The sequence below is a fragment of the Malus domestica genome, chromosome 14, assembly GCF_042453785.1.
Source record: "Malus domestica chromosome 14, GDT2T_hap1".
NCBI lineage: Eukaryota > Viridiplantae > Streptophyta > Magnoliopsida > Rosales > Rosaceae > Malus > Malus domestica.
Genome location: NC_091674.1, coordinates 22,813,731 through 22,826,984, shown reverse-complemented (window position 1 = coordinate 22,826,984; position 13,254 = coordinate 22,813,731). Strand labels below are relative to the sequence as shown.

At 35.1% G+C, this 13,254-nt stretch overlaps 1 protein-coding gene and 1 pseudogene across 2 annotated transcripts; both read left to right on the top strand.

Annotated features, from left to right (window-relative positions):
• The first annotated feature begins 993 nt into the window (after positions 1–993).
• LOC103454859 (WAT1-related protein At1g43650-like) lies at positions 994–2,957 on the top strand. 2 transcript variants are annotated; one of them, XM_008394454.4, is made up of 6 exons: positions 994–1,310; positions 1,394–1,573; positions 1,655–1,910; positions 2,006–2,164; positions 2,406–2,557; positions 2,655–2,957. In XM_008394454.4, exons 1-6 carry the CDS (start codon positions 1,135–1,137, stop codon positions 2,743–2,745), a joined length of 1,014 nt encoding a protein of 337 aa, XP_008392676.1. In that variant the 5' UTR covers positions 994–1,134; the 3' UTR covers positions 2,746–2,957. The 2 variants fall into 2 exon arrangements, with proteins under 2 accessions (XP_008392676.1, XP_008392675.1); XM_008394453.4 differs by having other exon boundaries at positions 999–1,310; positions 2,668–2,957.
• Positions 2,958–3,680: 723 nt separating this feature from the next.
• On the top strand, positions 3,681–12,438 carry LOC103454934 (WAT1-related protein At5g64700-like; annotated as a pseudogene).
• Positions 12,439–13,254: the final 816 nt, after the last annotated feature.

The following is a 13,254-nucleotide window of genomic DNA, read 5'->3' as shown; positions in this document are numbered from 1 at the left end:
AAACACCATAACATTATCCTTTAATAATAATAAAATGAATTATCTTCACTTTTCATCTAATGGTGTGAAACTATGCTCACTCAACTATCTTGCTTGCACGGGCCGATGATGTAAATTCGGGTCCAAACAAATACACATGAACAAATTTAGTCCAATTGCTACAAAATCATTTGGAAAATTGGTAATGATTTGACTTGGGTAGGTGTTTGGTTATCAAGACAGCAAGAATGTAGTAAACTAGTCATTACCACGTATTATCTTTTGAATTTTTTGTATTGTGATGACATACTTTTGATTTTTTCTTTGAGCCTAGTCTGGACAACACCACATGTACATCGATGACAAATTTTTTGCGTTCGAATCACAGAGTTTTGTGCTTATGATCAGAATTCTTTATATTATGGATGACTTTGTAAAGATCTTATATGCAAAAAATGAATTAAAACTAAGGTTGTTTAGTTATCTAACTGTACACATTTGATGAACAAATTGGTAAAACTAAGGTTTGTAATGCCTTACCGATATGTTCATTAGGTGTTGTACAGTTAGATGACCAACGACCTTAGTTATAATTGGTTATATATATATGCGATTTTTGTAAAGTGATTTATAATATGAACGGTTTTGATCATAAATACGAAGTTCTATAAATCGGTACGAACAATTCTGAGTAGGACCTCCTCCTCATTTCTTTGAGCAGCCAAATATTATTCTACTCGGAATTATTAAAGTCATGAATGGCGAAGTTAAGAATAGGGCAAAATGGAATCGGAAGGGGATGAACTGCTCCCATAACCAATCGAATTCCTATTTTTTTGTTTAGTTAGTGCATCATGAATTGCAGTATGGGAGCTCCATGTTTTTCTATTCCGTATAAGTTATAACAGTCTCATAAAAAGAATATTTCCACCACCGAAAAATGCCCTTTTTTAGGTTGCACCATAAAAGTAAGATTTGATTATTGGCATATTGGGAAACTGATCATGTTTTCCACTATCTAAAAATTCGACGAAATATTAGATGGACTTGTCATTTGTAAAGCATGAACCTTTAAAAATCCTTCACAAATTATAAAAGCAAAATCCATTAAAACTTGAAGCAAGTGAAAATTTAGCACAAGAAGGTTTGATATCCATGGGAGGAAGCACTAATTATTACTCGGCAATGATACTGGTTCAGCTGATATACGGCGGATCAAACGTACTTATGAAACTATCCCTTCAGGAAGGACTCAATCAGATTGTCTTCGTGGTTTACAGGCATGTTCTTGCCATGGTTTTGGTAGGACCATTTGCTTATGTGCTTGAAAGGTAGGGATTCTTGCCTCTTGTCAGACTTTCTTCTTGTACAAGAAACAGCGAAAACTAACTCGGTAATGGATGTGGCTGAACAGGAAGCAGAGGCCTTCGCTCTCATTTTCGGTAGCTGCAAAGATTTTTGCTCTTGCATCACTCGGGACTACCATCCATCTTAATCTGTACTATGCTGGTTTAGCATACACTTCTGCAACGGTTGGATGTGCCTTGAGTAATGTTATCCCTGCTTTGACGTTTCTAGTGGCAGTTCTTCTCAGGTATATTCTCTTCTCACATCCACTGTAGTTGTTGAGTAATGTTATTTTTTCTGTTCTGCAATTTGCTTACTTTTTATTCAGGATGGAGAAATTGAACATTAGAAGCACTCGAGGTCAAGCTAAGGTGGTCGGGACCCTTCTTTGCCTTGGCGGTTCTCTTATTTTCACCTTCTGGAAAGGAGGATACCTATATAAAGGTTTTTTTGAGAAGCCACTGATACATGGTTTCAACGCTGAGTCTGTAGGCAAGATTCGGCATGTCAAAGAAAACTGGATCAAGGGTTCTGTGCTGATTCTGACGAGTTACACTGCATGGAGTGCATGGCTAATCCTCCAGGTAATTGTATACTCGATTCAAGATGATGCTCTCCATACAAATATAATGTAAAAATTACGTTTTATCTGCCCAACTCTGGTTTTCTGGCTGCACAGGCTGTGATCTCCAAAGTCTACCCTGCTCCATTGTCACTAACCACCATGGTATGCTTTTCTGCATCGCTGCAATCTTCTTTCCTTGCCCTGTTTTTCGCTAGGAATCCAAGCTCATGGAAACTGGAGTGGAACCTTGAGCTGTTAACCATCGTCTACTTTGTGAGCGTTTTCTTCCATATATCTTACTTATCTTATAAGATCTGCTCAATGACAGAAATTGTGAATAGGACATAACGATGTATTTGCTGTTGTGAGACATATTTTTGTATAATCTTTACCAACATATGTGTTTTATGCATATCTTTAAAACATAATTCCGTAATTTACTTTGTCCTTGTTGGGAAATGAAATGCTTGAATCTGTAAAAACTTCGAGTCTTCATCCGACCATTTTGCAATAGGGAGTTCTGACCACAGCATTAGTCTATTGCCTGCAAACATGGTGCATCAGTCACAAGGGACCAGTTTTTTCAGCAATGTTTAGTCCACTTCAAGCCGTTATAGTGGCAGTGTTTTCGGCAATTGCTTTCGCGGAGCGACTTCACTTTGGCAGGTAAACCGAAGCACACAAACACTTTCATCCCTTTTCCATCTAACTACTTTCACATAGGACTATTTCCTTCGTCAGTGTCCTAAAAAATCTGATGTAGGTTTTGTGTGCAGCTTGATTGGAGCACTTCTCATTATTGCCGGCCTTTACAGCGTTCTGTGGGGAAAGAGGAAAGACAGTCTGGTTGCTGAACACGCAGAGATTGGAAAAATGACGATAGACGATAACAAAGTTGTAGAGAGTTCCATGAATGAAATTTCAGTAACCAATCCGGTCAGTGGAGAAAAGACGAGATCATGAAGACACATTTCTTTTTCGCCGTTGGATCATAAAAAACGGTTGATGTAAGAAAAGTTGAGTTTTATCATGATCCAGAAAATCAATCACAGAAATTTCTTTCTTATCCTTCTTTGCTTTCATGCTTTCATATGAATTATTTTGATCATCTGGTCGATTCCATGAGCATATGTTTTGCAATAAACTTGTATTTTTGAATTGGTGATCTATACCAGCAATATTTTATTTTAAACTAGTCCTAATTGCGAGGACTCAGAATACTCAAAGGAGCACGTCCTACGCTCACTTAACAAAGGGATACGATATTATATTTCTTAATTGTAGATTACCATTTTCTCCATTATGAAAAGGAAATTGAACTACGTTAGGATATGTTCCTTTCAAAAGCCGAATTTTTTGTTTCAATACTTTGTTTAAAGTGAGAATTGTGAATTTGTGATGACAATATTGAACTATTCATTTAATTGGCACAATATGAAAGTTTCTTGTCACGTGTTAATGTGTCATGTAATGAGAGAGATTAAGATATATCTCCTATTTGTGGTTATATCGCCTGGTTTCATGATATCTCCAATTCGGGGGTATATGACATGTTAGAGTCTCCCCAAAATTTGGAGAAAACCAGTTCACTAAAAGTAATTTCCACTAATTAATTAAAACAAGGTGTGTCACGGTTCTTTTAGCATATTGCAAAGTGATTGTGATTCCACTAGCTAAAACTATTAGAAGGGTTGTTGTCATGTATGAACTCAGAAAAAAGTGGATGGGGTTGATCCTTCACAATTATATAAACCCCATTATAACTTTAAGCACAAGAAATTTGATATCGATGGAAGGATGCACTCATTACTTGGCAATGGTACTGGTTCAGCTGGTATATGGTGGATCAAACGTCGTCATAAAACTTTCCCTTCAGAAAGGACTCCATCCAATCGTCTCCATGGTTTACGGACATGTTCTACCCATGGTTTTTGTAGGACCATTTGCTTATGTACTTGAAAGGTAAGCATTCTTGCCTCTTTTCGGAATTCCTTCTTGTACAAGAAACAGCGAAAGCTAATTTGGTAATGGATGCGCTGAGCAGGAAGCAGAGGCCTTTGCTCTTATTTTTGATAGCTGCAAAGATTTCCGTGCTTGCATCAATTGGAACTACCGTCCATCTGAATGTGTACTATGCTGGTTTAGTATACACTTCTCCAACTGTTGCATGTGCCTTGAGTAATGTTATCCCTGCTTTGACGTTTCTAACGGCGGTTCTTCTCGGGTATATTCGCTGCTCTATCACTGCTTAACCATCAGAGGGGAAAATAAAAGTTCTTTTTCCTGTTCTGTAATTTTCTTACTCTTTTTCAGGATGGAGAAATTGAAGATTAGAAGTGCTCGAGGTCAAGTTAAGGTGGACGGTACGCTTTTTTGCATCGGTGGTTCTCTTGTTTTCACGTTTGGGAAGGATACCTATTTAAAGGTTTCTTTGAGAAGCCACTGATAAATGTTTTGAACACTGAGGGGACTGCCAGTGAGATGAGGCATGTTAAGCAAAACTGGATCAAGGTTCTACCCTTATTCTAACGAGTCACATTGCGTGGAGTGCATGGCCAATCCTCCAGGTGATTATTTACACGATTCAAGATGACTGTTATACAAATATAATGTAGATTATTTGTCCAACTTTGGCTTTCTTGCTTCACAGGCCGCTGTCTCCAAGGTCTACCCTGCTCCATTGTCACTAACCACCATGATATGCTTTTTCGCATGGTTGCAATCATCTTTCCTTGCCATGTTTTTTTGTAAGAGATCCGAACTCATGGAGACTGGAGTGGAACCTGCAGCTTTTAACAACCATCTATTGTGTGAGTGCTTTTTTCATATATCTGGGAGACCTAGCATTTGTGTTGTGTTTATGTGTTTGTGTCGTTTTCGTTAAATATCCGATATCTTAACGGATCATATTGTATAACACCCATTAAAATGAAGAACGGGTAATATAACTCGACCCGTCAATATTAAAGGGTAACACTCGACCCGTTACCTGTTAAAGAGAATATATTTTTATTAATAAATAATCAAATGAACAACATAATACTAAAAACATAAGTGAGATAAAAAAATCCAACAGTAAGGATTTAATCTCACATAAGTGAGATTTAATCCTACAGCTATTGTTGTAGTAAGGTTTTTTAATAAATTTAGAAGTGTGAAAAATATAAGGAAAATATACAAACGCTTGTAATGACAAGCTCTACAACTTTTGTGAAGAGGTCAACTACAAAATTCGCCACCATAATTCCATAATCCATATATTTAAATAAAACTGTTGATTGTCGTTTATGTTTACGCTCCATTCTTCTCACTGAATTTCGTTTTTGTTTTTGTTTTCAGATTTTCTTTTCTGAAAACATGATCTTTTAGTGGATGTTGAAAGATAACGGTTTGGATCGTTGATATCATGTTTAAATTTTTACGGTTAGTAAAAATCTTGCTCGGAGTTTATAAAATCTCTAGAAACTATATAAGATCGACTCATATTTCAGTTAACCGTAAACATCAGAATGTGATTTCAACGATCCGAACTGTTCATTTTTCTGAATCCGCTAAAAAATTATGTTTTCAAAAAAGAAAATCTGAAAAACAAAATCCGATGAGAAGAATACATACAATGTAAACAACAATTGCCGATTAAATATAAATCTAGATTTATGAATTTTGGTGTCAAATTTCAGAGTTAAACCCTTCATGAAAGTTGTAAAGCTTGTCATTATGAGTGATTGTATATTTTATTTTATTTTTTCATTTTTCACACTTCTACATTAATTATGCACTTAAACAAAAAACTATTCATGAGGGATTGAAGGATTTTAAAAAACCTAACTACGATGTAAGTAATCATCATCTAAGCGTAGATGATGCAATTGTGAATGTTTGTATATTCTTTTCACATTTTTCACACTTTTACATTAATTATTATAATTTTTTATTTATTTTGATCTCCCCCTAAAAACATTGTTCACAATGGTTTGTAGTGTTTTAAAAATTCGAACGACGATGTACCCATTACCAAAGTGTAGATAATGCGATCACGAGCGTTTGCATATTTTTTCACACTTGTAAATTAATTATTCATATTTTTCACACTTATAAATTAATTATTATGAATTTTTATGTGATTTGGAATTTTTATTCTCACTTATGTGAGATTAAATACTATGGCTATTGTAGTAAGGTTTTTTTTAGTAGTTTAAAATTATCAAACTAACTTTTTTCTTATCGCGTTGAAATGGGGTAAACCCGTTAAGAACCTAAACCCTAAACCTAACCCTGTTAGTTAACGTGTTGACCCAAAACGTGTTATTTTCTTGTCATTTTAGATCGGGTTAAATGGTCGTGTAAGAAATTGCCAAATCATATTTGCCTTCATTGCACATTATTACTGAATAGTTCCTTTAGTTTTTGTTTTTTTTTCTTAGATCAAGACTACATTAATAAAAAAAACCACCCTATAATTTTCTTTAACCAAAAGCACCTTGAAATTAAAGAAAAACTAATAAAAATGGCTTGAAAACTTTGAGTTTTAATCAAAATGACAAAAAAGTGTTGTAAGTGAATAGTACCATGAGTGACTTTTTAGAGTAAAAATGTCATTTTCATTAAAAGTAAACAGTACCGGATGTGTTTCGTTAAAACTCCCTAAAATTAACCATAAGGACAGAGGCTCCCAATTCTACATGGGCTAGATTATAGAGCCCAACATGGACAAAAATAAGTTTCCAAAATTACCCCAACAGAAGAAAATTAGCCTTTAGTGTAGGTTCTTTAAGGAGTGGGATCCCCATTTTAGCCACAAAATGGGGATGATGAGCTCAGCCATCAGATCTTTTTATTTTATGAGATCATGTGGCTGGATTTAACATGCCTTTTTTGTCCTTTTATTTCTTTCAACGGGAGAAAGAATGGCTGAAGAACAAGGAGGCACAGGTTTGAAACCTTTCATTTTCTGGGTTTTTTTCATTCATTCTTGGTGCATATATCAGTTTTTGAATTTCCTTGTCCAAATTAGATTCAGATTTGGAAAATAACCAGACTTTGAGAAGAAATTTTTTCCAAATTATTGAATCCATGTCCATGGAATTGGAAAAAACCAAAAATCCAAATTCCTTGCACCCATATCCATAAAACTAGAAAGAAAAATAAAGGGTAAATTATATAGTACCCTTAGGTTTGAGGTCTATTACAACCTCATACAACATCTTTAAAACATTTCACTTTCATACATTTACTTATCATTTTATTTCAATTTCATACAACCGTTAAAAAATTTGTTAAATTAACCGTTAAGTGATGACGTGGCAAATATAGGATTCCCATTTGTGACGATGTGGTTGCCACATGTGTGCCACGTGGCTAAACAATTAATAAAAAAAATTAACTAAAAAAAGTTATATTAAAAAAAAGAAGAAAAAACTAGAAGTTGTCTTCCCCACCCATCCCTTCCCCTTCCCCGCAACCCCCCTCAACCCACCCTTCTCCTCCACTCTCTTCACCTCCCCTAGCCGATCCCTTCTCCTTCCCCGCAACCCCCACACCCCACCCCACCTAGATACCCAGATTTGTTCTTAAAAAAATATAAAAAAATAAAAAAAAACTAGAAGTCGTTTTCCCCACCCATCCCTTCCCCTTCCCCGCAAACCCCCCCCCACCCTCATCCCCCAACCCACCCTTCTCTTCCACTCTCTTCACCTCCCCTTGCCGATCCTTTTTCCTTCCTCGCATCCCCCCCACCCCACCCAGATACCCAAATTTGTTCTTAAAAATAAAAATAAAAAAAAAAAAAAAAAAACTAGAAACCCAGATTTCTTCTTCCTCTTCCCCACCATCACCCTTCTCCCATCCATCATCACCCACCCCAAAAGTCCCACCCAAGCACACCCCCTTCTCCCATCCTCATCACCCCTCCCAAAAATCCCCCATCACCCATTTCAAAAATCTCACCCAAACCCACCCCCTCCATCCAAGCTCCTACGTTTTTTGTGAGAGCAGAGATCACCGATAAGCGTCTCTACGAATCGATCGGTGATAGGAAGAGGAAGAAGGAGAGAGAGAGGAGTGCATGAGATTAGGGTTAGGGTTTGAGGCTTTGCGGAGAAGCTCATCTCCGAGAAAGAGAAAGAGAGATGAGAGAAAGAAGAAGAAGAGCGGAGGAAGAAGCTATAAAAAATAGTGATGAGGAGAGGACTGAGAAGGGGATTTTTGGGAAGGGTTATGGGGGTGGGCTCGGGTGGGATTTTTAGGGGTGGGTGATGATGGATGGGAGAAAGGGGGGTGATGGGTGGGGAAGACGACTTCTAGGTTTTTTTTGTTTTTTTTTTATTTTTTAATATAACTTTTTTTTAATTAATTATTTTAATATTTTAAATTTTGTATTAATTGTTTAGCCATGTGGCACACATGTGGTAGCCACGTCATCACAAAAAAGCTACTACTAATCGTTTTGGAATGCGCAAATGAAAATCGTGGCATTTTACAAATTTTGAAATGGTAAGAATAACTTGGAATGTAATTTTGCGGTAGTTTTAGAAATAGTCTGTTTTATTTTGGTTCAAGTTCAAAAATAGTGTGAGTTACTTTGTTGTATTTCTAAGAATAGTATTTATTTTGTTCACTTCTAGAAATAGTGTGGTTATTTTAGCTCAGTTTCAAAAATAGTGTGGATTATTTTGATTCAGTTTTAGAAATAGTGTTAGTTATTTTGTTGTAATTCCAGAAATAGTATGAGTTATTTTGGTTTTGTTTCATAAATAGTGTGAGTTATTTTGCTGTAGTTCTATAAATAGTATGGGTTATTTTGGTTTAGTTCCAGAAATAATGTGAGTTATTTTGCTGCAGTTTCATAAATAGTATGAGTCATTTTGCAATAGTTTCAGAAATAGTGTGAGTTATATTGGTTCAATTACATAAATAGTGTTGTTATTTTCCTATAGTTTCATAAATAGTTTTTATTTCATTCCAATTCAGAAATAGTGTGAGTTATTTTGGTTCAGTTCCAGAAATAGTGTAGGTTATTTTGCTATAGTTTTAGAAATAATATGAGTTATTTTGCAGTAGTTCCAGAAATAGTGTGAGTTATTTTAGTTTAGTTTTGAGAAGTTCTATAAATAATACAAGATTATGTCCACCAAATCACAAACAAGAATACGTAATCACACTTTTGGATTCATGTTCAACAAATACTTTATAAATATTCATTTTTTTTTAATTTTGTATTGAAGCAAAGACATGAGAACCACACTTGAAATGGTGACTTCTCTCCATGAGGATCAACTTGGAATGTCCCGGTCTAGATTTATTATTGAATATGTTTGTTTGGGCTCTTACTTTTAGCCCTGTTTTTTACTTCTCTCTCGCTCTCTCTCTCTCTCTCTCTCTCTCTCTCTCTCTCTCTCTCTCTCTCTCTCTCTATTGTCAAAATCTAAGTAAAATTCTTAATTAAATACTACACATTTTTCAGCTTGACAAGCTTCTAAATTCTACTACTAATTCTACATTTTAAGGATAAATTACATAAAACGACATCAACTATTGTCTATTAATTCATCTGTTAAATGTTGATGGGACTTGAGACGGGGCCCATTTTATATTAAAAAATTATTAAAATAATAATTTACCTTAAAAACAAAAACCAAAAAACTCACACCCATCTTCCCCGACCCCTTCCCCACCCACGCCAACATCTCCACCCGCCACCACCTCCTCCTCCCCTGACCCCTTCCCCACCCACACCAACAACTCCATCATTCCCCACATCCTCTCTTCCTCCTCCCCCAGACCCACCTCTTCCTTCTCTGCCACCCACCCCTCTCCCCAATTGGGCCTATTACATCCCAGTCTCGACTCTGCCGTACCACAATATTGTCCGATTTGGGCCCCGGCCAAGCCCACATGGTTTTGTTTCTAGGAACTCACACGATAACTTCCTAGTGGGTTACCCATCCTAGGAAGGCTCTCGCCCGAACTCAGTGAGTCCCCAAAATGCCTTTTGCTTTATGGAGGTGGGCATGTACATATAAGGCACATCACTCCCTCTTCATTGGTCGATGTGGGATGTTACAGTTAAGTTTCATAAACAGTCAGAGAGGGCGTTGAGGGGGAGCAAAAGGTGCAGTTGCACATGGGCCAAATTTGAAGGGGCCCCCAAAATTGTTGTCATCTAATATTTATATGTAATAACTTTCTATATTTAAAAATTGCTTTTGTTATGTAATAATGTTTTGTATTTTAAAATTGTTGTTGGTAGCACTTTAAAATTTAATCGTGCACTTCTTAATTTTTTTTTCCTTTCTAAATATAAAACTTTGGAGTACATTGAGATCTTTTTAATGGCAATAATACCTTGAAAACGGTATTTTATTTTATTTTATTATATAATAATGTTATATATTATTCAAGTAAAACTTTAAAGTTAGAGTTTTTGAAGTTTTTTTTTCTTGTTTGGTTGTTTAATATTGAACTTTATTATTTAGTGAATGTTATGTTTGTAGCTCTTTTTACTTATTATAAATGACATTTTTAAATTTGCAATCAGTGAGTGCTAAACTTTGTTTTGATTTAAGTGATTAATTTCTAACGTCAATACATTGTCCTACCTTTTTTTTTTAAAAAAAAAAAACTATCTTAAGTAAAGGCCCATTTACAAATTTCGAACAGGGCTCCCAAAATCTCAGAGATGGCCCTGTAAACAGTGTAGTAAGTTTCATAAACAGTGTAGTACCGTTAAGGTTCATAAATAGTGTAGTACCGTTAAGTTTCATAAACAGTGTAGTACTGTTAAGGTTCATAAACAGTGTAGTAAGTTTCATAAACAATGTAGTTACGTTGAGTTTCATAAATAGTGTATAGTACCGTTAAGTTTCATAAACAATGTAGTACTGTTAAGTTTTCATAAACAATGTTGTTACGTTAAGTTTTATAAACAGTGTAATAAGTTTCATAAAAGTATATGTGAGGATGCACGCACGTTAGTTTTTTTTAAATTTAATATTAAAATTATGTCTATTTCACACTTCTAGGGTTTATGAATGGAGCGTAAACGACAATTGACGATTAAATATGAATCTAGGGTTTATGAATTGTGGTTCGAATTTTGGAGTGTTTGTATATCTTTAAGAAAGTTGTAAAGCTTGTGATTATGAGTGTTTGTATATTTTTCACACTTCTACATTCATTATTATGATTTTTTTTATTAATTTTGCACTCAATCAATAAATACTATTTATGCTGGTTTGGAGGGTTTTAAAAACTTAAATGACGATGTAATCATCATTTAAGCGTAGAGGATGCAATCACGAGCGTGTGTATATTCTTTCCACATTTTTCACTTACATTAATTATTATGAATATTTATTTATTTTGAACACCCCTAAAAACAAGGTTCACGAGACTTATAGGGTTTTAGAAGTACACACTTGTAAATTAATTATTATGAATTTTTAATGTGCTTTGGTATTTTAATGTACTTTGGAATTTTATAATCTCACTTATGTGGGATTAAATCCTATGGCTAGCTATTGTAGTAAGCTTTTTTTAGTAGTTTAAAATTATCAAACTAACTTTTTTCTTATAGGATTTAAACGTGTTACCCGTGAATAAACCTGTTAAGAACCTTGACCCAATAACGACCCAAGTAGTTAACGTGTTAACCCCGAAACTCGTTATTTTCGTATTATTTCGGATCAAGGTAACTGGTCATGTAAAAAATCGTTAGGTCATATTTGCCTTCTCTGCACATTTTTACTGAATAATTCCTTTTTATTTTTCCCTTGTTGGGTGATATAAGAAATATTTGAATCTGTAACAAAGTCGGGTCTTCATCCGATCCTTTTGCAATAGGGTGCTATGATCTCGGCAATAGCCTGCTACCTGCAAGCATGGTGCATCAGTCACAAGGGACCAGTTTTTTGAGCTATGTTCGTCCAGTTCAAGTCATCACTCTGGGAATGCTTTTGCCAATTGCTTTTGCAGAGCGACTTCACTTAGGCAGGTAAACTGAAGAACACAAACACCCTTTTCCCTTTCCGTCTTACTGTTTTTACATTTTCCCTTCGTCGGTGCTGTCAGAGTAGTTCATCCTCAAAAATCTAAAGTAGGTTTTGTGTGCAGCTTGATTGGAGCACTTCTCATTATTGTGGGACTTTACTGTGTGCTGTGGGGAAAAAGGAAAGACGGTCTTGTTGCTGAACACGCAGAGATTGAAAAAGTGACGTTCGACGATAATAAAGTGGTGGAGATTTACATGAATGATATTTCAGTAGTCAACCCTGTCACTAGAGAAAGGACACGATCTTGGAGAACAATTTTTTGTCTTCCGGGCGGATCAGAAAGAACAGTTGACGTAAGAAAAATTGTGTTCGAAAATTTAGGTTCATTTTAATGTTATAGTTTTTTGGGCCGTGTTAGTATTAGGGTTTCGTTTTGTTGCCTATTAGGGCTAGACTAGTTTTTTGTATACATAATACTCTGTAACTGAATAAGAAGTTAGTCACAATGTAATTCTTTAGATTATGTAGCCGTCTCGGCGAATTTGTAATTTTGTAGTACTACTTTGTTTTCAATAATTCCTAGTTTTGTAATATGTTTATACTTCCGTTAGTTATGTGTGCTCGAATTTTCAATTAATTGTGTTTCATCATGATACAGAACATCAATCACAGATAAATTGCATTTAAGATAATCAAATCCCAGATAAAAGTTTACAGGACTAATCGCTCACCGCCTAACTATTAAACGATTTTCATTGATGGTTTGAGTTCCAACGATCCATATGAACTTATTCAGGCTTCAGTTGTATAATGAAATGGAATTATTTTGATCTTCGGGTCGATTCCATGAGTAGCACAGAAATTTACCACTTCTTTACGCATCTTCGCTTGGCTTCTTGCACTGCTGGAATGGTTTTCATATCTTCCAAAAAGGTCGATGCATGGTTATAGTTTCAGCTTCCCATTTGATTTCATTGCCAATTTGTATGCGACTTACCCGATCCACATACCCACGCACTACAGATAAAACTATGAAGTGTCAACATAAATAAAAATAAAAAATAAAAAATAAATCAGATTTTGAAATCAAGAACCACATTAAAAGTCAAACATATCAGTAAAGAGATAAAAAGTGTAAAGTTTGTTTTGATATTTACTAAAATAAGGGCAATGAGTTTGATAATAAATAAATGGTGAAGTGTTGATTTAGTCCTTGAATTATCACCTCAGTGAAAATTACATGCCTAAATTATTTTTTTCGGTAAAATAAGTCCCTAAATTCATTAAAAATTGCTAATTTCATCAATACTATTATATTCAAAGCTATTTTAACCAATTTTTCGTCAACTTAAGTCACTTGATACATTTTAGAGT